The following is a 24618-nucleotide window of genomic DNA, read 5'->3' on the forward strand; positions in this document are numbered from 1 at the left end:
ATGGCCCCACCACTGCCAGGCCAGCACCAAATGTGATAAACATGAGAAGTTTTCAAACTGGATATCTAGAAAAAGAAATTCACTCCCAACTTTACCATGAAGAGCACAAAGTGGTGAGCGGGGTGGAGGTGTTTTCACCACTCCTTTCAACTGGAAGAGCTGAATCAGGAATGGAAGTACAGTTTCTCTCTCAGGCATTTCTGCAGCAGCACCTGCGGCAGGCACCCTCCGTAAAGCCCGAGGTTCTTGATCTCATTGTCATCCTCCCGTTCCCAGGCTGCCTGCCCTGGCTTTCCACACGCCCCAACCTTTCTTCTATCACGCCTTGTTCCAGGAAGGAATTCAGTCTCATAATCTTAGTAGGAATGTTTAAAAGAAATAAAAAGCAATACAAAGTACTCTAAACCCACTAAAATCAGGACCTCTCGGGAGAATTTGTTTTAAAATGTATTGGGGGGCTGGCGCTGTGGTGTAGCAGGTAAAGCCGTTGCCTGCAGTGCCAGTATCCCATATGGGTGCCAGTTCGAGCCACAGTTGCTTTATTTCCAATTGAGCTCTCTGCTATGGCCTGGGGAAGCAGTAGAAGATGGCTCAGGTCCTTGGGCCCCTACACCCACATGGGAGACCCGAAGGAAGCTCCTGGCTCCTGGCTTCTGATTGGTGCAGCTGCAGCTTTTGCTGCATCTGGGGAGTGAACCAGTGGATGGAAGACCTCTCTTTCTTACTTTACCTCTGCCTCTCCGTAACTCTGCCTTTCAAGTAAATACATAAATATTTTAAAATAAAATGCATTAGGAAAGGGAGAGGATGGGACTTTGTGATCCTTTGACATACAGCCGTGGCCTACTTTCTAAAGGATACACATTTGTTACTTTCCGCACTCATGTTTTAAAAAATGAGATAGTTCAAATTAAGGGAAAAAAGATGTGAGTTGTGATTAGCACAGCTCTGAATCATAAACAAACCCTAAACTAGCAGTGCCTGTTTAGGCTTCCACAGCCGGGACTTCAAACCCAGGACTTCCGCCCATCTCCGATCTTTTACAGAGACCTGACCTCTGTCCAAGTCAGCGTCCAGACAGGGAAGCTTTGAACTCCTGGCAGGCTGCCAGCTTGGGCCTTGGGTGCTTGGGAAGAACCTTCTCAAGCTAGGAAGGGCGACTCCATGACCACCTCCTCCCCACCCATCCCCCCCGTCGAGTTTGTCCCTTGAAAGAGCTGGTGCCCAGCCAGGACCTCGGAGCTTCAAGGAGTTTGTGGCCTGCCTGTGTCCGGTCCATGCAGACACCTGGCTGGACACAGAGGTTACATTCACAAAGAGAAAGGTCCTCAACAAGCAAGGTCACAGCTGGTGCTGACTCCAGCCTATACAGACTGGCATCTGTGCTCATTTTTGGCCCAAGTGATTTGACTTTGCCACTCACCCCCTGTATCTTTGTCCACTGAGTGCCAACAAAGGGACAGTAACAATACAAGGCTTGGGTATGTGCCTCCATATGTACCTGTTTCATCAGCAGCAAGATCTGAGTGCCAAGGTCACCCACTTAGATTTTGTGGAGCAGGCCCAGGGCCTTCTAACCCCAGGATTCATTGGGGGAACCTTCCGATTCAGTGCCAGGAACATTTCTACAGAGAACATCTGGGCCTCCACTTATTTCCTTCTTGCACTACTACAGTTAGAGACAGAAGCTAATTCTTTTTTAAAACTTTTAAATTTTGAATTGTTTTTGAGAAGCCAGGCCAAAGCCAGGATCTGAGAACCCAATCCAGGTCTCCTACATGCACATTAGCAGGAAGCTAGAGTTGGAGTGGAGCCAGGACTTGAACCCAAGCACTCTGATACGGGATGCAGGTGTGCTGCTATTCCAAATGCCTGCCCCTAAAACTAATTCTGAACACTGGTCTGCCTAGCTCTCTATCAACATCTATACCACTCTCCTCTCGACTTACTACACTCTAGCCACACGCCATACTAGCTTCCTTTTGCATTATTCCAAAGATGCCAAACTTGGGCCGGTGTCATGGTGCAACAGGCTAAGTCACCACCTAAGACACAACGCCAGATTCCCATACTGGAATGCCCATCCAGCTCCCTGCTAGGGTGCCCGGAAAGGCAGAAGATAGCCCAAGTACTTGGGCCCCTGCACCCATGTGAAAGACCAGAATGGAGTTCCTATTTTCCTGGCTTCAGCCTGGCCCAGCCTTAACCGTCACAGCCATTTGGGGAGCGAACCAGCAGGTGGAATATCTGTTTCCCTCTGTCTTTCCCCCTTTCTCTCTGTAACTTTACCTGCCAAACTTGCTCCCAATAGTTTTCTATACTCAATTTGCGTGTGCTTACAACAGCTTGGAAGGCCCATGGCTGCCAAGTCTTACATTTACTATCACCTCCTTAGATACCTGCCCACCCTACCAAGAGCCACTGCTCTCAGTAAATCAGCAGCGTATCATGGAATTTCCTCTAGAGCATTTGCTACACTGTGCAGTTACCTTACTTACCCCCTTGGACCTCTTATCTAGGTCCCTCACCAGAATACAAGTTTGGGGACGACATTGTTTGATACACTGCGAGCTACCTTGTGAGCTCACATATTGCCACCAGCCTAAGTGTCAGAGCAGGTTACTACAGTGAGTCAGCTGCTAGAATGTCTTCAACGCCAGACAACCCTTAAGACACTCAGAAGGACCGGGCAGAATTTTCCTGGTGAAACCCTGAGGATTACAAGGTCAACGTACCTTTTGGGACTGGCATTGTGGCTTGGTGGGTTAAGCATCTGTTTGCAATGCTGACATCCCTTACGGGCATGAGTTTGTCTCCCAAACGCTCCACTTTTTTTTTTTTTTTTTTTTAAGATTATTTTATTTGTTTGAAAGGCAGAGATGCAGAGAGAAAGAGAGAGAGAGAGAGAGAGAGATCTTCCATCTACTGGTTCGCTCCCTAAATGGCTGAGATAGCCGGGGCTGGGCTAGACCAAAGCCAGGAGCCAGGAGCTTCTTCTAGGTCTCCCACATGGGTGCAGGGGCCCAAACACTTGACCCATTCTCTGCTGCTTTCCTAAGCTATTAGCAGGGAGCTAGATTGGAAGAGGAGCAGCCAGGACTTGAACTGCGGCCCAAATGGGATGCTGACCCCACAGGCTGAGGCTTAACCCTTGATACCACAATGCTGGCCGCAGCTGCTCCACTTTTGACTCAGCTCCCTGCTCATGGCCTGGGAAAGCAGAAAGTAGAAGATGGCCCAAGTTCTTAGGCCCCCGCACCCACGTGGGAGACCCGGAAGAAGCTCCTGGCTCTGGGCTGTCCCAGCTGTGGCCATTTGGGAAGTGAACTTGTGGATGGAAGATCTCCCTCTCTGTCTTTCCCCCTCTCTGTACCTCTACCTTTCAAATAAATAAAAAATAAACCTTTAAAATAATAATGATGATGATGATACCAGAAGAGGGACAGTGGCTGGGAACAGATTAAAAACAGTACTGGTCATGAGTTTATGACTATTGAAGCTGGTGGATGGGCCCACAGGAGTTAGCTAAATGACCTGCTCAGCTCTGTATCTGTCACACTTTTCCTAATAAAGGATGCTTTCCAAAGTCCTAGACACCAAGGCACTTTCACCAGGAAGTCAGGGCAGCTACCTGAAGGTGAAGGTCTCGCCCTTCCAGTCTTGCAGTGGGCTCTCCCGGATGACATCCTGGGTCCGAGGTGAGCTCTGCCGTGGGGACTTGGCGTGAGGGAGGGTGCCCATGTGGCTGAAGCTGTCACAGGACCTGATGGGAGGAGGGCCCTTCTTCTTCCGCGGCAGGGTGCCATGTATGGAGGCGTCTGGATAGGCGTCAGCGTGGTGCTCGGCGAGAGGGGACGTGCTGCTCAGAAGGTCCATGGACGAGGCCAAGGGGGACGGGTGACTCACTGGCATGTTTCTGGGCAGGCTGGCAAACTTTCCCGCGGCCATGACTCTCAACTCTAGGGGAAAAAGAAGCAAGTGTAAATCTCAGACACTCCCAAGCAACGACTTCCTCTCTACGCCACGTAGCAACAGAAAATCTCCAAAGGGTGTAAAAACGACAAGCACACTTTAGGGCGTCACTGATGGGGTCTCCTGAGAACGGGAGGCTTATTCATCTCCCTCCTTTCATGACCCAGCGGATTCTCCTGGACTGGCAACAAACCCAAACAGCAGGTGTATCACAAAGTCTCCAGAAGCTTGTAAGTCATTTTGCTATTTTGGACCCCAAAGATGATGGAAAAGCATAACTAATGAAAACACATTACGGGAGGACCCACGGCTTTGGTAACAAATGCATTAGAGAAAATGTTAGCAATTGTTGGAGAATTAGCTCACATATTTCCACAGTCCCACAAAGGCTGAGAGCAGGTGGGGATTACTGGCATTTTTTAACTGCTAGGACATCTTCAGTGCCAGCCCAGCCCCTCAGTTGCTAACCAGAGGCACAGACAGGGCAGATTTTTTCTGGCAAAGACCTAGGACTTATGAATAAATCAATGTGCTCTAATGAATGATGACAGCCCAGGGTCAGGGGTCAGGAGGTGGGACATTCTTCCATGTATCAGCGTGCTCAGCTAGCAGAGGAGAGCCACTGGGCTGGAGGCGCCATGTACATGGTCCCCTAGAAGGGGCTAAGCAATGCCCATGGATACATGCATATTCAGGGAATAAAAAAAAAAAGGAAAAAGAAATAAAGAAAAAAGAAAAAAGGGAGGAAGGAAGGAAGGAAAGATGGAAGGTAGGGAGGTAGGTAGGGAGGTAGGGAGGGGGCAGAGGAAGCACAGAAAGAGAGAGTAAAGTGGCACATCACTTTGTGGGCAAAAGCAGCCCCAACCATTGTTCCCTGCTCAGTAGAAATGTTCCCTTTGAGCAGAGGCAGGTGCTCCAAGCCTCCAATACAAACTCTGTTATTGTTCTAAGTCAGATCATACAAGACATTTTTAAGGCCAACATACAGAGAAGAAATAGGAGCCCAGGTTAAAAAAAAAAAAAAAAAATCAGCATTAGTCCCTGGAGATCCAAGGCTCCCAAATCTGTTGTATACAAGTCATGATCCTGGGCTTCGGTCTGCCTACCACAGCAGGAGAGCCAAGTGGCCTTCCCCAGGGCAGGGGAGGACAGCAGCCCTTAGCTGTGCTGCCTGCCCTCAGCCCTAAACCACAGTTCCCTACGGACCATCTTTTCCACTGCACCGGCCAGGGAAGCACTTGGAGTGAAGATCATCACTCAGCAGCACTGCAGAGTGGAGAAACTGGAGACTTAGGCTTCAAGTTTGGGCTTGAAGGCAACCAGCTAGACCAAAGGCAACACAGATGGAACTGGGATAAAGACAGCAGGGTGTGCAAAGCAAACCAACTGCGTGTGTGACAACACACACAGGATCCACTCCTTCTGTGCACATGAGTGCTAGGGGTGGGTGGAAGGAAACCCCTTACTCAGCCCATATAATCCTAGCTGTCCTCAGTTCTTTGGCAAGCCTGGTAATTCCAGGGTTTGTCTGCTCCATGTCTAACTGGGACCACACAGAAGGCCCGGTTCACAGCAGGTGCAGAACAATGGGACTATGAGTCCTGGCCAGTACCTGGCACCCTGTCAGCACTCACTCACTGTTAATCATTGTTATTAAAAGAGAAACCAAACTCCCTGGCCCCCCTGCCTGACCACCAGTGACGTAGGTGACCAGGATTCCCCACTCTATACTCCCTGCCCCACCCCAGCTGTGAACTCTTGGCCTCTTTAAGCTATAGCACCTTCCCTCCTGGTGGGCAGGCCTGGGTCATTTGAGAGAGGTGGGGAGGCCTCTTCCTGTGCAAGGGGCTACACTAGTGAACAAACCCATTTCCAAGCTAGTGTGAGAAGCACAAGTCACGGTAGCTTGCAGGGTCTCTGGCAGCCTGTTCCTTCCTGGCTTATCCCAGATCCAGCTACACTTCCAGATTGGGCTCAAGTGTTCTAAGATGGCCCTGAGCAACTCACCCACTTTATTCTGATAACCACAAATGTCGGCACCTCTCCTTCCTGCCTTCAACACCAAAGACATTTAAGGGCCTGCCCTACAGAAGAAGCTGGGAGGAACAAAGACAGCTGAGCCCCAATTAGGAACTCTACCAGAGACTAATGTAACTCACATGGGCAGACCCTCCTGCTGGAAGGAGCCACACAACTCGTAATTTGCACAAAAGGACTCGTGTTGCATCTCAACTGCGGAGCCAAAGCACTGTGCAAGGTGGAAGTTTACAGCGGAAACCTTGTGAGAGGATGCAAAGAGGGCAGAGGTGTGCAGGCACGGAGCTGTCGCCACAGGCTCAGGAAGGTGCACGCTGTGTGGTGCGGCGGGGAGCAGATCGTGAGGTCTGACCTGCGGCGCTTATGGGCCTGGCTGGAAGCAGGCAACGCTGGAGGCAGGGAGCTAGTTCAGGCTGACTGCAAGAATCCACCAGGGAAGGAGGAAGCCCCAAGCTGGGGCAGCGGCAGGGCTGGGAAAGCAAGGACACAGTGTGGCCGGGAGGACAGCCAGATGCCATAAGGAGCAGAGCGGTTTCAGAGGGGGACGCCTGCAGGAGGGAGGACAAGCTTACACTGGAGCTCTGGCACGTGGCACGCCAGGGACAGTGCAGTCCAGGAGGAGGTGAGGGATGTGAGGCAAGGAGCCGAGGGCAGATGGAGATGTTTAAGCCTCATTAACATAAAGGAATATTTAAAATAGAGATGGATCCCTCAGCCTACTGTAAGCTGATGTGAGAACATCTTAGCTTGCCAGGAAGCATACAATAACCCATGAATCACATCCCTTCTCTTTCTCACCAGGGCTGCTTCCAGCTTACAAGGCCTAAGGCAAGGAATGAGTTCTGAAAACATAAAAGTGGTCCTCAACCCAGCTGCATGTAAGAATCCTCTGGGAAGCTGACAAAGTGCAGATGGCCAAGTCACAACCCAGACAGCAATGAAATGAGAATCTCTGGGCAGGCCACTGGCATCAGGCTTTTCAAAGACCCCATGGATAAGGCAAGAGGGCTGAGAACCCCTGGGTTGGGGAGGTTCTTTGGTACAGAGCAACTTCCTCTCAGAACTGTTGACTGAGGCAACAGAATCCACTGACAGCGAGGAGGGACCACGCAGTCCACAGGAGCATTCGTTCAAAAGTCACATTTGTGCCGCTGGCACTGTGCTGGGGGCTGCAGACAGCTACTTTGCTACTTTGAAAGTTCAATACAAAGTAGAATTGGGGCTGGCATAGAAGGTTACGCCGCCACCTGCAGCACCAGAATCCCATATGGGTGCCAGTTCAAGTCCTGGCTGCTCCTCTTCCAATCCAGCTCTTTGCCTGTGGCCTGGGAAAGCGTGGAAGATGGCCCAAGCGCTTGGGTCCCTGTACCTGTGTGAGAGACCTGGAAGAAGCACCTGGTTCCCATCTTCGAATTGGCCATTTGCAGAGTAAACCCGTGGATGGAAGACCCCTCTGTCTGTACCTCTGCCTCTCAGATAAACAAATTAAAAAAAAAAAAAAGAAAGAAACATCAATCTTTAAAAAAAAAAAAAAGTAGAATTAAGAGAAATGTTTTGGTGGAAAAAATTTTGAAATCAGTGCCTAGTTTTTACATAATACACATTTGCACAAACTTTTTGAAGATCCTTCTTACAAGCACAGCAAACGAGCCTGGATGCAATTTTTTTTTAAGATTGATTGATTGATTTGAAAGGCAGAGAGAGAGAAAGAGAGAGAGGAGAGAGAGAGAGAGATCTTCCATCTGCTAGTTCACTCCCCAAGTGGACACAACAGCAACTGAACTGTGAACTCCATCCTGGGCTCCCACAAGGGTGGCAGGGGCCCAAGTATCCAGGTCATCCTCACCGACTTCCCACGCACATGTGCAGGACACTGGATAGGAAGCCGGGATGCTAGTGTCCCAAGTGGCGGCTGAACCCACTGACCACACTCCAGCAGTCTTTAAAGTCCAGTTGGGTCTTTGGCCACTGGACTTCACCTCTTTCCTATGCATAGTGTCCTGCCTTGAGCTTGAAATCCATACAAAGGTCAAAGACCGTATGTCTGGATATGGAAATGAGATAATTGTGCATGTGAGGGACAAGGGTGCGCCCAACAACTCAGTGTGCCCAACAACTCAGTGTGCGTGCTGCTCCCCTGACCCTGCTCAGCCACTGTGCTTTGAAATGCTTGTGAACAGTGGCCCAACTCACTTTGCCTTACAAAGATGTCTCAAAGAAACGGATGATCTCACAAGTCGAGGCAGAGATAAGCAGCCTACTGGTTGAGATTTTTCTCTTTTACTTCTGAAATGGGATCTTTTCCAAAGTCATAGATGGTTATCTGACAAAGGCTTTAAGAACTTTCTAGCGTATTTTTAACTCTGGAAATGTAACCGCCCCAGCTGCCTGGTATGATCAGGACACAAAATTTGCAGTTTGGGTTCGCGGTACGTGCTGCGGAGTGGTAGGAAGGGCAATAGGGGCACCACAGCTATAAAACTCACTTTATCCACTTAGAAGGAAACTCTGCTGGAGCTTAGGAATTAAGAGTATCCCTTTACTTTTGAAGTAAACTTATGAAGCCTAGCCGAGTGATTAAAGTATGAATAATTCTCCCATGGATTGTATTTCAAGCAGCACAGCCCAGGATTTGCACCATAAAGTTCCGAAGCATCCAGCTGACAAGCAGCTCTTTCTCCGTGAACAGGAGACTGAGGTCTGGGTTAGTCACCCTGGAAATGCCAGCAAGCTCCTCTCGGCAGCAGCGTGGGGAAGGCTGGAGTCCGGGCGCCGGCGAGCGCGGGGCCAAGGCCAGGTGATCGCTCCGCTCGGCAGCCGCCTGGCACCCGCACTGCCTGCGGGTTTCCCCGTGCCGAGCCGGGCAGCCCGAACAGCTCCGGAGCCCTGGCAACTCCGAGCGAGCCCGACCTGCCCTCGCCAAGGTTCTTTCCGCGTAGCCTTGGGCGATAAGAGCCCAGGCTTAGCGCAGGCTCCGAACGCTCGGCTCCACGTTCCAGCTCGGCAGAAAGGTTTCAAGCGAAAGACGACACGACGTGGGCACACTGTTTTCCCCTTGGCACCAGAACCAGAGTTCTCCAGCGCAACCCCTCTGGCCTGCCCCGGCCAACCTTCACCGCGCCCCGCCCGCGGCTCCCGCCCGGCGTCTACACCTGATCCCGGCTTCCGCGCGGGGCGGCCGGGCTGCGCTGGAAGGCCTGTGTGGCGCCCGGGAGCCACAGAGCCGACCGTTCACTCCTTCCCAACAAAGCGAGACCGAGGGAGGGAGGCGGTGTCCACGGCCCTGGGGCAGGCTCCTGAGCTTTCTCTGCAAACTTCCCGGGAGCCCCGGGCTGCCAGCGGGGCCCGCCGGGCCGTCGCCTCTCCCCCTCTCCCACCGGCCAGGCAGGGCCGGGGTCGGGCGACGCCAGCGCCGGGAAGATGCCGCAGGAGAGGCACGGGGCAGCGATGCTCGCTGGAGATCGCCGCGGGCCACGTCCCGGAGCGTCCGGGGCCCGCTCGGTCCCCACTTCGGCCACCCCCGCCCCCAACGCAGCCTCCATCTCCTCTGGGGCAAACAACAGCAAGCGCGGCTCGACTTTCCCCGGAGCCTAACCCTGACCAACAAACTTCCCAGCCCGTTCCCACCGGGCGCGGGAGGCCCCGGCGCCCCGGGAGGAGCCGCCGCCGCGCGCCAACAGCCCGGACTCACCTCCCGCGCCCGGGCGCTCGGGCTGGGGCTCAGAGGCGCCCCGCGCCGCCGCCGCAGCCGCCGCTCCGCCGGCCGAGTCCGCTCATGGTCCGCCGGCCGCTCCCGCCCCGGCCCCCGTCCCGGCGGCGGCAGGCGCAGCTCTGAGCCGGCGCCGTGCGCTCCAGCCCTCAACTGGTGATTTGCGGCTTGGCGGCCCCACCCCGGCGAGCCGATTCGCGGGGCCCTACGGAACCCCCCGCGATATTTACATTCGGCGACCTCGCCTGGCCCTCCTCGGCCAGGGATTCAGAGTTTGGCTCTCCGCGCGACTCCCCACCGAGAGGCCGCTCCCCCAGGGTGTGGGTCGACCCCTTCCTCGCTGAAGCCCTCCCGAGAGACAGCCTGGCCCGCCTCACTTAATTATCCGGCTGATTGCTATCCGCAGACACCTGGCTGCCGTTCAGTTTAGGGTTTTGATGGGACAGAGACCCAGGTAACCACACGGGAACAGGCGAATCAGCCACACTCGCAGGGGTTGTGTGAGGAAAAAAATGCGAGGTGAAGGTGTTTCGTGGGGTTGAGAATTGGAGCCCACTGCAGGATTCGTTCGCAGGATCAGATTACAAAGCCATTGCAGCAGTGGAGTGTGGTCAGGCCCACCAAAGAGGGTCCGGAAACAGGTCTACAGTACATCCATCCGTAGGGCCAGTTGACTTGGTCAAAGGTGCAGCTGGGTAGAATGGTCTGTCTGCCCAGTAAACGACGCTGGATCCACAGAACATGCACAGGAGAGGATAAAGGAATCCTGACCCCTACCTCACACACCATGCAAACAAGATAAAGTCTAGATGCATTTTAGATCAATGTAAAAGGTAAAGCAATAACAGTAGCTAAAGAAAATGCCTTCCTGATCTTGGTTGGGGTAGACTGAGACGACATATAGTACAACTAAAAAGGAAAAAACCTGATCATTGAATATTAGAATTAAGAACACCTGTTCATGGAAAAACCACCATTACTAAAAAGCCAAGCCAAGGGAGAAAAGCATAATTGTAGCACATAAACCCAATAAAGTTCTTGAATACGGAATATATAAAGAACAGCTACAAATCAGTACAAACCAAGCAGAAAATCAAATTTAGGGGCAGGTGTTGTGGCATAGTAGACTAAACTGCTGCTTGGGACACCTGCATCCCATAGTGGAGTGGGTTCAAGTCCCAGCTGCTCCACTTCAATCCAACTTCCTGCCAATGCCCCTGAGAAGGCAGCAGAAGATGGCCCAAATACTTGGGTCCCTGCTATTCGCATGGGAGACCCAGAAAAAGTTCCAGGTTCCTGGCTTTGGTCTGGCCCAGCCCAGCTGTAGCAGGCATTTGGGGAGTGAACCTGTGGTTAGAAGACTTTTCTGTCCCTGTCTCTCCCTGTCACTTTCCTTTCAAATAAATAAATAAATAAATCTTTTAAAAAGCAAAAGAAAATCAAATTTAATATGGGTGGGTAGAATATTTCAATAGGCATTTTCCCAGAGAGGATAAATATGTATTTCTCAAAAAAAAAAGCACAGAAAAAAGTTCTCAATTTATTAATAATCCCAGAAATGCAAGTTGAAAATTATAATGTGCAGCCACCAGTATGGCTAAAATTAAACCATCTGACAATATTACTAGCCAAAGTGAATGTCTTATAACCACTTTCAAAGTCTGTTTGGCATTATCTACTAAAGCTAAATTAACACATATCCTGTGACCCAACAATTCTACCAGTAAGTACATATCTAACAAAGGTGTATGCTCATGTTCACCAAAAGATGTTTAGAAATGTGCATAGCATCTTTATAGATTGAAAACAGTGTGAATGTCCATCAACAGGAGAGAGAAACTATGGAACACTATGTAGTAGTAAGAATGAGTGAACTACTGATGAGTGAATTTCGGGCCGGCCCTGTAGTGTAGCCAGCTGCTCCACTTCTGATCCAGCTCTCTGCTAATGTACCTGGGAAGGCAGTAGAGGATGACCCAAGTTTTTGGGCCCCTGCATTCACGAGGGAGACCCAGAAGAAGCTCCTGGCTCCTGGCTCCTGGCTCTGGCCTGGCCCAGCCCTCTTGTTGTAGCCATTTGGGGAGTGAACTAGCTAATGGAAGACTCTCTCTCTCTCTCTCTGCCATTCAAATAAATAAAATAAATCTTTAAAAAAAATGAGTAAATCTCATAAGTATGACACTAAGTGAAAGATACTAGATGCAAATATGTACAGAATACAGAATTCCACTTACACAAACTTTCAAAAGCAGCCAAAATGTTATCTTCGATGCTAAGCGTGAAGATGGTAGGACCAGCAAGCATTGTGGCTTAGCAGGTCGGGCCTCCACATGTGATGGTGCATCCCATGTGGGTGCCAATTCAAGTCCTTGCTGCTGATCCAGCTTCCTGCTGATGGCCTGGGAAAGCAGTGGAGGAGGCCCCAGTGTTTGGGCCCCTGCATCCACGTGGGAGACCCAGAGGAGGCTCGGGGGCTTTGGTGATTTTCTGGCTGTTTGGGGAGTGAACCAGCAGATGAAAAATCTCTCTCTCTCTCTCTCTCTCATCTTCTCTCTGTAACTCTGCCTTCCTCCATATATATATATATATATATATATATATGAAGATGGTTATTTTCATAACGGTGGGTGCTGTTAAACCAGGTGCTGGTTATGTGAGTGTGTCACATTTGATAAAAGTGAACTCTTCTTCAGTTTACAAAAATTCATGTGTACACAGATCTGCATATATGTTTTACTGCAGTCAAACACTATAAATTGTGTCTCATTGGGTGTATTCTGTATCATTTTTATCCCTCTAAGAGCTGTTGACAACTCCACAAAATTACAAATGCAACACCCTTGCACCCTCGGGAATGAGTTTCTCTGTTTTCCTTGTGAAGGGGCAGGTGGGTTCATCTTTATGGTCCCTGCATTGTTAGACTCACACACCTTTGACTTTGTCGGATTTTCCCAAAGTGTTTAGTGCAGAGAAGGCCAAGCAGACCAGCTGGTGCGCTTCTAAGCTGAGGCCTCAGCCAGCCAGCTGCTGATTTCCTGTTGCTCCGAAGTGTCGTTGACAATGGTGTTTTTCTGAAGTATGCCAAGTCTTGTGGGCCATCATGGAGAGGTAGAAAGACCAGAAGACAACTCATACCCAGAGCAGCTTGGGGCAATCCTTCTTCCTCTCCATCCCTCGTTTCCTCGTGGTATGTGAACCTACACACCCACCACCTACCGCCAGGGTTCCCGTGAGGAGTCCAGAAAATAATGGATGTGAATATGTGCAGTGTGTGGATTTTAACTCGCTCACTCTCCCTCTTTTTTTTTTTTTTTAACATGTAGAGTTAGACAGTGAGAGAGAGACAGAGAAAGGTCTTCTTTCCGTTGGTTCACCCCCCAAATAGGCACCATGGCCGGAACTAGCTGATCCGAAGCCAGGAGCCAGGTGCTTCCTCCTGGTCTCCCACGCGGGTGCAGGAGCCCAAGCACCTGGACCATTCTTCACTGCACTCCCGGGCCACAGCAGAGAGCTGGACAGGAAGAGTAGCAACAGGGACTAGAACTTGGCGCCCATATAAGATGCCGGTGCCGCAGGCGGAGGATTAACCAAGTGAGCCACGGCACCCGCCCCAGATTTTAACTCTCAGTAGAGCTGATCACACATTCTAGCATTCGTTTTCACAATGGAGCTATGAGACAAGAGGCATCTCCAGTCCCATTTTACATGGGAGGAAACAGAAAGCTTAAGTAGCTTTAGCCACAAATCCCCCCAGTTAATGCTTCCTGCATGCCTACTATGTGCCAAGCTGTATACCTGGTGAGCCATGTTTTAACCTCAAGTTCAATGGGTCTTCCCACCACGCCACAATCTCATTCACCTTTGTACCCCAGTGCCTAGCACATGGTAGGTGCTCACCACATTAATGGATGAGTAATGAGAGTAACTGTAATGAGGTTTTTGATTAGATAATATTCACATGGTTTACAAATTAAGAGAGGCAGAGGAGAATAGTGAAGCAGCTCTCTCACCTCTGTCTCCCACCTGCTCAGCCCCCTTCCTATGACAGGCAAGCACTGCCATTAAAATCCTGTGTGTGTCTTTATCCCCCACCCCTACACAAAACGTAACATCAATATCCATTATTCCATTCTTTGCTTTTTCTTTAATCACTTAGCAATTATAGATCTTGGATGTTTTCCCATATTAGTACAGAGGGACTCTCTTTTCCACATGGCATTTCTTTGGAGAGATGTACCATAATTTACTAGACACATAGCTTGTTTCCTATGACAAACAACACTGTAATGAATATAGCATACAAGTATAACTATAAGATACATTTCCAGAGGTAAAACTGCTGATCCACAGAGTGTGTGCTCCTGTGTGGGATAAGGGCATCTTAGTTGCTAGCTACAAGCTCATAGGAAACTTAACTCTTTATGCTATAACTGCAAGTACTTTTTCCATGACAATACTAAAGAAAAGAGGTGACATATGCAAAGCATGTGATTTTAGGAAGCTCAATAGGGAAGCCAGCAGAATGGATTGGGGCAATGAGAGCCAAGGTGGGGACAATGATTAGAAGGCTATGGCAATGACCTTGTTGTCACATGACAACGGCTTTCCCTAGGCTTGTGGCAATGGGAATGGAAGTGAAGAAACAAAGCTTCTACCAAGCAATAATTGGCAAGAGTTAATAATTAGCAACAACAATAGTTCCAGCAACAATAGCTACAATTGGTTGAGGAGTGTAACCACACACACAATACTATGCCAAGTGCTTTACAATCTTCAAGCCACAAGCTAGTACCATTATTGCTCCCTTTTCACAAAGGAGAAAAGTGAGTTTTACCAGTTAAGTAACTTTCTCAAATTCATATGAGATGTAAGTGGCAGAACAGAGGCTGACCCCTGGGGCTGTCTGACCCCCGCTGCCTGGGGAAGAGGCAGGGGGAAAGGCGCGGTGGAAGGTCTTCAGTTGGAGTTGCCCGGGCAATGCCTGCCTTGATGACGGTTGCAGGAGAAGCCAGAGAACAGCTGCCTCCTGCAGGCCCGTGCCGTGCTGAGCATTCCCCAGAGCTCGCTCCTGTGCACGACCACTCTTCATTGGTGTCTCTGCAAGCCTAAGGGGGCAGTGTCCTCATTTTACTGTAAGTAACCAATCCCAGCTCAGCTGTCCTATTCTCCAGGAAACCATCTCTCACACCCGCCGCAGTCGGGCTCCTGGGCACGGGCTGCCCGCGGCACCTTCCCCAGCCTGGGATTTGTCACAGGTGGGAATTACACATTTATTTCTTTTATGGCTACTTAATAGTTGTTGCCCTGCGGACTGTAAGGTCGACGACTGGTTTTGCTTTTGTTTTGTGCTCAGTTTGGAGCCTGGCGTGTGATTGGCACCCGGGACTTATTCATTGAATGGGTGAGCTCAGCCCTCTAGACCCTTTGGACTTTCCTCTTTGCACTACCATAAAGCTCACGCTAGGCTAGCTAGACAGAATGCTAGGGATGTGGGCTGTGCGGTAAACAGTTTGAGGATTCCAGTTTCCTCTCGCCAAAGCTGACTTGTACTTAAATTTTCAAACAACAAAGCCCGGGACTGTTTCAGCCCAGAAGATGAATGAAAGGACAACACAATGGTGACTGCTGGGCAGTGCAAGAGGCTTTGCCAAGCAGCACCCCACCTGGAGGGATCCCCTCCTGCACCGGAGACATCTTTCCAGTCCCAGCCCATACTGTCACTCACAAGCAGCCGGGGCAGGCATCGGCAAACACACATTGAGGAATAACAATTGGCAATTTCCTAGCCTGCTGAGCCCTGAGAGTAACAAATAAGGAGCACCACCACCTCGTCAGGGCTGGCCTAATCCACAAACTCTGGCCCTGTTCCCCACATACTTCCTTAATCTAATTACCAGCTTTTCATTAATGAGCTTCTGGATTTAAATTCAACAACCGGAAGGAGATACACTAAATATCTCCGAGCCCACTAAGATCCCAGGTGATTTTAACTTTCTCGCTTACACAGCTTTACCTTTTTTTTTTTTTTTTCCTGACAGTACACATACTCCGTTTTTAGTATTTAAAATGCAACTTTATGGATAAGTGCACCGAGCACCTACTTTGGGGACAGCATCATTAGCCCTGGGAGCTACGGGGGTGAACCCACTGCAGGGGCCTTCCATCATCCGGGGAACCATGCAGAGTGAGAGAAGCGCGGGCTGCCGCAAGGGTCCCCTGTGCGAAGGGACTGCCGGTGATGATGGTGAAAACAGGGAGGAGTGGGGCGAGCTCGGGGAAACAAAGGCCTTCCCATGGAACCGGAGAGAAAGCAGATGTAGGTGAACTCCAGGGGCGATGGCCACCCAACTGCCAGCAAGGGCGCAGTTTGGAAGCAGCCAAATGCCCCAGCAGGGCGGCCGGCCGTGGTGACTGCGGCATGTACAGGGCAGGGGGTGCCTGCGGGAATGGCACAGAACAGAGAAGCTCCCCGCTGCCCACACAGGAAGCCTGGCTCGCTTGGACAGACTGATTCCGTCTCTGAGAGCATGTACTCACATGCACGTGTTCAAACGCACAGATCAGAGGTCATAGCAGTGCCCTGTGCAGCCTCTCTGTAGTGCAGGGGTGGGGATGGGGAACCTTTTTTCTGCCAAGGGCCATATGCATCTTTTTTTTTTTTTTTGACAGGCAGAGTGGATAGTGAGAGAGAGAGAGAGAGAGAGAGAGAGAAAGGTCTTCCTTTTTGCCATTGATTCACCCTCCAATGGCTGCTGCGGCCGGTGCATCGCGCTGATCCAAAGCCAGGAGCCAGGTGCTTCTCCTGGTCTCCCATGCGGGTGCAGGGCCCAAGGACTTGGGCCATCCTCCACTGCCTTCCCGGGCCATAGCAGAGAGCTGGCCTGGAAGAGGGGCAACCGGGATAGAATCCAGCACCCCAACCGGGACTAGAACCCGGTGTGCCGGCGCCGCAAGGCGGAGGATTAGCCTGTTAAGCCACAGCGCCGGCCAAGGGCCATTTGCATCTTTACAATAATGTCATTCGTGGGCAAAATCACCAACTTAAAAGTTAGCCTGCTATAGACTTACTGTCGAGTCCCACCTGCGGTTGCCTTGGCAGGGCCAGGCCAACCAAATGATTTAGCGGGCCTTATGGGCCTGAGGGCTGGCCGCTCGCCACCCCTGCTGCAGAGGGTGGTTAAATCATGGTCCATCTATCTTCTGGCACACACTGTGCAGCTGGTAAGAATGAGGCAATTCCATAGGTACTGACACAGAAAGATGGTTGTGAAATATTAAGTGAAAACAACAAGTCATCCTTTTGATGTAAAATAACAAGCTTCTTTATTTGTGTGCATAAGTGTGGGATTATGTGCAAAATGTCTGGACGAATTTCCTCCCAGTGAACTGAGAAGTGAAATGGATGAGCAAGAGGGGACCTTCTTGTTCTTTCATGCCGTCCTAAACTATCTGAACTTTTTCCACTGAGCACCCACTGCTTTAATAATTAAAAATAGGGGTGTGTGTTCTGTGCGGTGGTTAAGCCAGCACATGAAACACTCCTTTCCCACATAGGAGCCTGGGCTTGGGGCCTGGCTGCACTTCTGAGTCCTGCTAATGCACACCGCTGGAGGCAGTAGGTAAGGGCTCAAATATTTGGGTCACTGCCACCATGTGGGAGACCCAGATGGAGTTCCTGGCTCTTGGTATCAACTTGGCTATTGTGGGTATCTGGGGAGTGAAACAGTGCATGGGAGATCTCTGTCTCTCTCTTTACACAGCACTCACTATGTGCCAGATGCCAATCTAAGAGATTGGGTTTTTTTTTAAGATTTTATTTATTTATTTGAGAGGCAGAGCTACAGACAGTGAGAGGAAAAGACAGAGAGAAAGGACTTCCTTCCATTGGTTCACTCCCCAGATGGCTACAACGGCCGGAGCTGCGCCGGTCCGAAACCAGGAGCCAGGAGCTTCCTCAGGTTCCCCATGCGGGTGCAGAGGCCCAAGCACTTAGGCCATCCTCCACTGCTTTCTCAGGCCCCAGCAGAGAGCCAGATCAGAAAAGGAGCAACCGGGACTAGAACTGGCGCCCACATGGGATGCCAGCACCACAAGCAGAGGACCAACCCACTGCGCCATGGCGCTGGCCCCAGAGATTGTTATTAAAATGAGTTAATACTTGTTTGAGAACAACCGTGTGTGTGTGTGTGTGTGTGTGTGGTCCACACTGTTCCTAGCCCCCGTGTTACAGATGAAAGCATGGTCCCTGGCCAGGTTCCCCAGCAGTATGTAAAGGAGCTGAGTTCTGAAGCCAGGCCACCGCCTTATACTTCAAATCCCCTGACTAGAGAGCCTTACAGGGACTAAGCAAGCAGCACTGCTTTCAGAATCCAATTTGAATGCATTTGAATCCCATTTTTTTTTCTAATTGGCTGCGTGATTATTAGCAAGGGCATATTTGTACCTCAGTTTCCCCACCTGAAAAATGGGGATAATAGTCCCATACCTCACGACACTGCTATGGGAACTACACAAAATATGTTCAGTGCCAGCCGCTCCTGAGCACCTGATCAATATAGACTTTCTCCCACTGAGATTACATTACTTTGATGGGTATCCATTTGATTGGCTGTTTTCTTGATTGGTTGCCTCACAACATCTGATGCTTCAAGGGTATGTGGGAAAGGGGGACCTTGGGGGAAGGTAGAAACTGAGAAAGTAGAAAATGCTAAACTAATGCTTCCCCTGCTTCAGTTTTGCCTAAAGCCAATCTAGTTAAGATGATAAAAGGAAAACTATTTATGGAGTTTTTAAAAATCATCCCAAGGTAAAATACTGTCAAGAGTGAAGATGTGGAGGTTCAGGGATTGCTCAAGGTCACTGAGCCACTGACGCAGCATCTAGGACTGAAATATTCTAATTCCACATCGCACCCTCTTTCCACGATCCCGCTGCCTGAGCCAGTGTGGAGGTGCTCAGAAGGAAAGCATGGCAGAAATAAATGACCGTGGCCAGTGGGGGAAGGGTTTGATTGCATCACACGCTGCTGTCACTGAGTGGGGAGAATGGCCTACATAGCTAAGGGATTCACTGGCCAGTGAGACAGACCCGTCCCCCTGGGAGCCACACAGCTGGGGCCCAATTACCATCCCTTTCTCTCAGTGTTTATTACACTTATCTCTACAGCTGTCGCCATTCCACAAAAGAGGACGCAATCCCTCTGGAGCACACAGGTGGCCTTAGCAGGCAGGTGGCCTCTGGCCGGTCAGGGGCGAAGCCAGAGTAGAGCCTTGGTTGTTGCTCCCTGCTTCGCTGCCTCCTGCTTGGGCCTGATCCTTCCTCACTTTCAACTCAAGAGCACAGGGATGAGGCAGGAGCTGAGGAAGGTCTGTCCCCTTGGGAGGCTCTATCGGCCCGCATGTTCCAGGCTCATTCAGTCCCTTTAAGCCAGGCGTCAGTACCCCACTCTCCAGGGAGAGCTGGCAGCTGGAAATGGATAGGAAAGAGGGGGAGCTCCTAGGCCTTTCACACGGCAGGATCAGGATACAACTCCCTCCCACGGTGTCACCCCACACCATCCTCTTTCACTCAAAAACTCTGACTGCTAAAGTATACGGGTAACCATTAATGCTGGGCTTATTACGCTGTTCTCTTCACTTCTGTGTATGCTTGGCAGTTAGATTTTTAAGTGTAGGGGAGTGAAGATGGGGTTATCAAGAGACAATCTTGTTTCTGCCGGTTTATGTTTCAAATAACCTACTCACAACCTGTGATGCCACATGTCTAATGCCGATGTGCCGGCAAAACTCAGCAGGACTCCCTGCAGGAGCAGCCGACGGTGAGTGGGAGGGCGAGGGGCGAGGGGTGAGGGTGGCTCTCTGGCTCCTCCCTCACAGGATCCTCCCTCCCCAGTGCACACACAGGTGGTATGGGGCACTCCTCCTGGCTGGTGACCACCGGGTTGATACAAGGCTTCCAAATAGTCAGAATCATCTCCAAATAGTAGCACAGTCGACCACAAGGAACTGGCCCCTCAGAACTGCCCTAGCTGTCTGCAGTGTGGGCAGAGCACCAAAGGCTCTGGGGGAGGCGCCCAGCCTAAATTTGAGTCTACCAGCACCGGACTAGGAGCTTTCGATGCATCATCTCAGTCCACTGCTTTAGCAACTCCTTCAGGGAGGCCAAGGCTACAAGGTCCACTTCACAGACGAGAAAACGGAGGCACTCAGGTGGGATTGAGCTGTACAATGTTCACACCTTGTTGGGGAAAAAAGGCCGAGAATCCGTGTCTTTCCTATCCATTCCCAGCTGTCATCTCTTCTCTCTAGAGAAAGGGGTAACAGCTGGGCTGTGAGGCCCCCACGCTGGAGTCCCTGATCCACTGCCTGCATCACCTCCCAATGGCCCCTTGTTCCTCAGAGTGGGAGAGCTCGGGGCTGAATTGCCTGAGCTTAGTGTGGGAAGGCAACGTGAGTATTAAAAGCACAAGCAAGTTGGCCGGGGGTGACTTTAGCTTGCTGCCTGGCCCTTGAGAGCGTTCAGTGGATACCTATGAACTGTTGAGAGCATTCAATGCGTACATGTGAACTGCATGTTTGAACAGAGCCTCCAACAGCGTGGGGGTGTGTGGGAGTCTCCAGCAGCCCGGGAACCGCCGTCAGGGCTCCGTGTACACTTGCCTCTTCCTCTTGCCAGGAAACCATACAGGTGTTCACAGGTGTGAGCCTCACAGTCCCTGCCCCTCTCCTTGTCCTGTCCCCCAGGGCTGGGCAGAAGCATCAGAGGTCAGCCCCACCCAGAACTGCATGGTGACAAGGCTCTCAGGTGACCTGCGTGCAAGGTACTGCCCTGGCACAGGCAGCCCTGGGGGAGGGAACATGCTGTCATCAACCCCTGGGGGACACGGGGGAAAGTCTTTCCTGTACCAGGCGTAAGGCGATAGGATGTCTGGGGGCTGAGAACTGGTGTGGCGCTAACTTCTGCCCCTTTGGAGAACCCGTAAGAAGGCATCCATGTGGTGGGGAAGGCAGATGTCTCAGTGGTGAGCATTTCCAGCCCCCGTGTGATCCCTGGGTGACCTCGGCTGTCTCAAGTTCATGAGCATGGAGGGAGTGAGAGCGCCCCTTCCTGCCGACATGACCAGGCAGTGACAAACGCACCACATGGAAGGAAATTAGTGAATAATCCTCACCTATCCTGGAGTGAGTCATAAAGGCCTTGTGGACTGTGTACCGGCTGATTACATTTCTGGTCTCTGTTTCCTAATTCAGAGCGTAGAGTTCATGAATGCTCAGAGAGTGTCCCCCGAAATGCAAGGAGCTGAGGACAATCAATGAAGTGGCTTTTCACCTCAAAACCCTCTATCAACAAAAGTATTATACGGTTACCACTTTGGTTAAAGGGCAGGTCTGCTGCTTCATGGACTGCTGTTATTCGGTAAAAGGGGGGGGAGGGGGCAGAACCTCCGCCGCATCCCAGGGCCCCTGGTGGCCTGTGCTCTCCCTTGTCTGCTCTGGATTTTCTGTGCACAGCAACAGGGATCGCCACCACCGTGGCTCTGCCTGTTGCATCAGCACCTACCCCTGGCATGCTACGTGCTTTGCCCACTTATCCCCACAACGGTTCTTTGATGTGGGTATTCTCATCATCCCTACCTATAGGTGAGCAAACCGAAGCTCGGGGAAGTTAAATCGCCCCAAGTCACACGGATAGAAAGAGGCAGGGCATTAGAGGACAGAGCTGACAGAAGCTCTGTAATCCGGGTCTTTCCTTCCATGCCTGCTTGCTTCTACCTCATGGGATTCCAGGGGAGGGACACTGGAAGGAATAGAGTAGGCGGTGACCAGGGCTTCCTCGGTGCCTCTAAATCACACCACACCTGAGGCTGTCAACTGCACCGGCAATGACAGGCTAGTGCCAGCTCCGGGACCTTGTGATGCCCTGCGGGAATCGCAGGCATCCGTACAGGAGCCAGGAGGGCTGAGGCAGCAGGTCCCAGCCATCTGCTCCACGTGCCTCGTGAGCCAGACAACAAGGACAGGGGTGCAGGCATTCGGCCTAGTGGTTGAGATGCCCACATCCCAGACTGGACCACCTGGGTTTGAGTCGTGATTGCAACTTCCTGCCAATGCACACCCCGGGAGGCAGCAGGTGATGGCCCAAGTGGTTGGGTTCCTGCTGTCCTGTTCCCTTCTCTTCCATTCGTCTTCATCCATTCTTCCCTCCTCCACACTTGGAGGCGTACGCTTTCCCTGACGCCAATGTTCTGGGACTTGCCTGATCTTAAGAATCTCCTGCAGAACTTGAACATGTGGATTCCCAGGCGCCTCGCTAGAGGTCTGAATTGAGACACCTAGCGGAGACTTAGGTTTAAGAAGATCCATGTGTCCTTACGATCAAACATGTTTGGGAAACACTGGACTACCCTCCTGTTGTTACCTACTGAACAGACACTGCTGGCAACTCACCCTGGAGGTGGCTACTGTCCTCAGAGCCACCACTCCTGTCTTACTGTATACAACATCGACAATGTTCTAACCCCAGGGTAAACTGACATTCCGAGTCCAGTGACCTTCATCAGCGCTGCACACCACCACCTGATGCCCCAGCCCCAGCCGGGCCTTGCTGTCCCTGGAGCTGTCCCTCCTCTGACATGGCATTGGCTCCTCCTACCTGCATTCCCCTGGCCTCGCCTCCCCGCTCTCTCGCTCCCTGGCCCGTGGTTCCTGAGTGTAGTGCTGTCATGCATGAACATCTTCCTGGTCCGTCGAGTTCCTTCTGCGCCTCCTGCCTCTCTGGAACTCAGGGCTGACTGTATGAGCCATTTTATTGCCAGTCTGAGCCCATAGCCTCTTGCTGTAATTACTCAGCAAACCTTAGGTTAATTCTTTCCATCTTTTTCTTTCCTATACCCAAGGAGCTGAGAGCGAAGTTCTTTCAAGAAAGCCTACAGCTCTGGAGGCTTGCCACGCCACAGGGACACCATCTGCAACCAGGCTCAGCTGCTTCGTCTGCAAGTTGAGGCCATGATGCCCTTGAACCTCAGCCTCCACCCTTTCCCCCTGCAACAGAACCAGCACCACAGTCGTCCTCTCCACCTGTCCCTGTACCCTCAGAGCATCGGCCTCACTCCTGCTGCTCCCCACGAACCCATCCAGTGTGTGCTTGGTCCCATCCCCTCCTTCCCTCCGTCTCTCATCTGCTTCTTTAACAGCTCCCTCCCCATCGCCGTTGAAGCTCAGCCACTTGAGCTGTTCAGGCTCCCTCACACGAAACACCCTGCTCGGCTTCACGGTCTCCTCCAGCTCCCGTCTGGCTCCTCTCTCTCCCTCCTTTCATCAAAGGCCCCGTGCTTCTCCACGGCCGCCTCGGCCTGGCCCCTCCTCTGAAACTTCTCTCCCCAAGGCTGACGATGCCTCGCCCTGCGCACGACCCTGTGGACAGGATTCAGACCTCGTGTCCCTTGACCCTTCTGCTCCCTGGGGTACGGCTGACCACTTCCTCCTCGGCGAATCTTTCTACTCTTGTGATCTCCCAGACACCATTTTCTCCCCACTCCCCTCCTCTCCGGTGGTTTCCTCTTTCTTGGGGAAAAGTCACTTTGAAAACGGGTGCCTGCCCGTCCTGAATGCGTCCCTGTCTCTTTGCCCGCCACGCACCCTGCTGTAGTGGTAACACAACCCGCTTCTGGAGCTCTGGGTTTCACATCCAGCTACCAGCTAAATGTGGACTGTGGCTCGGACAGTTCAAAATGAGCCCGCCCAGAGCCAGCCCCTTCTTCTCTGTATGCCCCTGTATCAGGATGACACCTCCTTCCTGCTGGTTGTCCAACCTGGAGCCCCGGGGGCCACCTTGGACCCCTGTCTGTCCCCATCTCCACCCCCCACCCCCCACACACAAGGCCAAGCACTTCCCAGGGCCTGGGGACTTTACCCATAAATCGTCCTCAAAGCCACACCTTGAGCCCCTCCCTACCCCCATACTGTGGGTCCTTGGCCTGCCTCAGCTGGACTCTGCACAGCCAGCCGGGTCCCCTCCCTCCCACATTGCCCTGCTGCGAACTGGCTGTCATGCAGGCACCTGCGTGATGTTTCTGAACCGCCAGCCTGACCCCCTCTCTCCACTCCGAATCCTCCAGAGCAAGTCAAAGCCCACACTCCTCAGGACGGCTCCCCTACACTCCTCACCTTACTGGGGTGCCCCAGGCTCTGGCCCTCTTTATCTAGCCTGCTCCGTCCCTTCCTCCTCCTCCAGCTTGGGCCGGATGTTCCCGCCTTGCCTGGCTGGGTTAGTGCTCCTTAGAAGTGCTCCTACACTTGTGAGAAAGCTCTGGCCCATTCGGATGCTGACAGTGGAAAGAGAGAGCCCAGGGATGGTTGTGCAGCCTCGCAGCTGCCGGCCCTCCCAACCCCCAATGTTGCCACTCCTTCACGCCTACAACGTGTCTGATGCCAACCCTCCCCGACCTGGCCAGAGGACCACCTCCAGCTCTGCTCCTCACAGGGAGTGGCCTCTCCTGGCTATTGGCAAAGCTACCAGAAGCTTGGCTCCCAGCTGTTCACATCTAAACAGGTGGTCCAGGAAGCCTGGCAGCGCCCGTGGGTTTAAAAGTGGGGTGGTGGTGGTGGTGGGGTAGGTGGGTAGGTAGACTCCTGGAGCGCCAGGGTTTTGAGCTGCCCGAACTCAGGAAGCCAGCTCGTGGAGGAGGGAATGGTTCCGGTGGGATGGAGGGTGCTAAGCCACCCACCTGCCCACCTCTGGCATCCTGAGGTGTGCGAGCAGGCCTTCAGGGAGGTTGTTGATAAGCAACCTGTGAGCAGGCTGAGAGAGATGCCAGCACCCCCAGAGCTCTGGGGTGCATGTCTTGAACACGGTGGGGGAGCACTGCCCTTGGCCTCTGCAGAGACCCATCCTGCGTGCTG

The 24618-nt window shown here is 51.9% G+C and overlaps 1 protein-coding gene across 1 annotated transcript in view; it reads right to left on the bottom strand.

Moving 5' to 3' along the window:
- Nucleotides 1-9759, bottom strand: part of BCAR3 (BCAR3 adaptor protein, NSP family member) — a 116594-nt gene extending 106835 nt beyond the window's left edge. The window contains exons 1-2 of the mRNA XM_062191767.1: nt 9701-9759; nt 3632-3959 (exon numbers count right to left, since the gene is read on the bottom strand). Coding sequence (XP_062047751.1) covers nt 3632-3948 — 317 coding nt within the window. The 5' untranslated portion in view covers nt 3949-3959; nt 9701-9759. The remainder of the gene's footprint in view (nt 1-3631; nt 3960-9700) is intronic.
- Between the last annotated feature and the right edge of the window lie 14859 nt (nt 9760-24618).

Source organism: Lepus europaeus, chromosome 5 (assembly GCF_033115175.1).
Source record: "Lepus europaeus isolate LE1 chromosome 5, mLepTim1.pri, whole genome shotgun sequence".
Taxonomy (NCBI): Eukaryota; Metazoa; Chordata; class Mammalia; order Lagomorpha; family Leporidae; genus Lepus; species Lepus europaeus.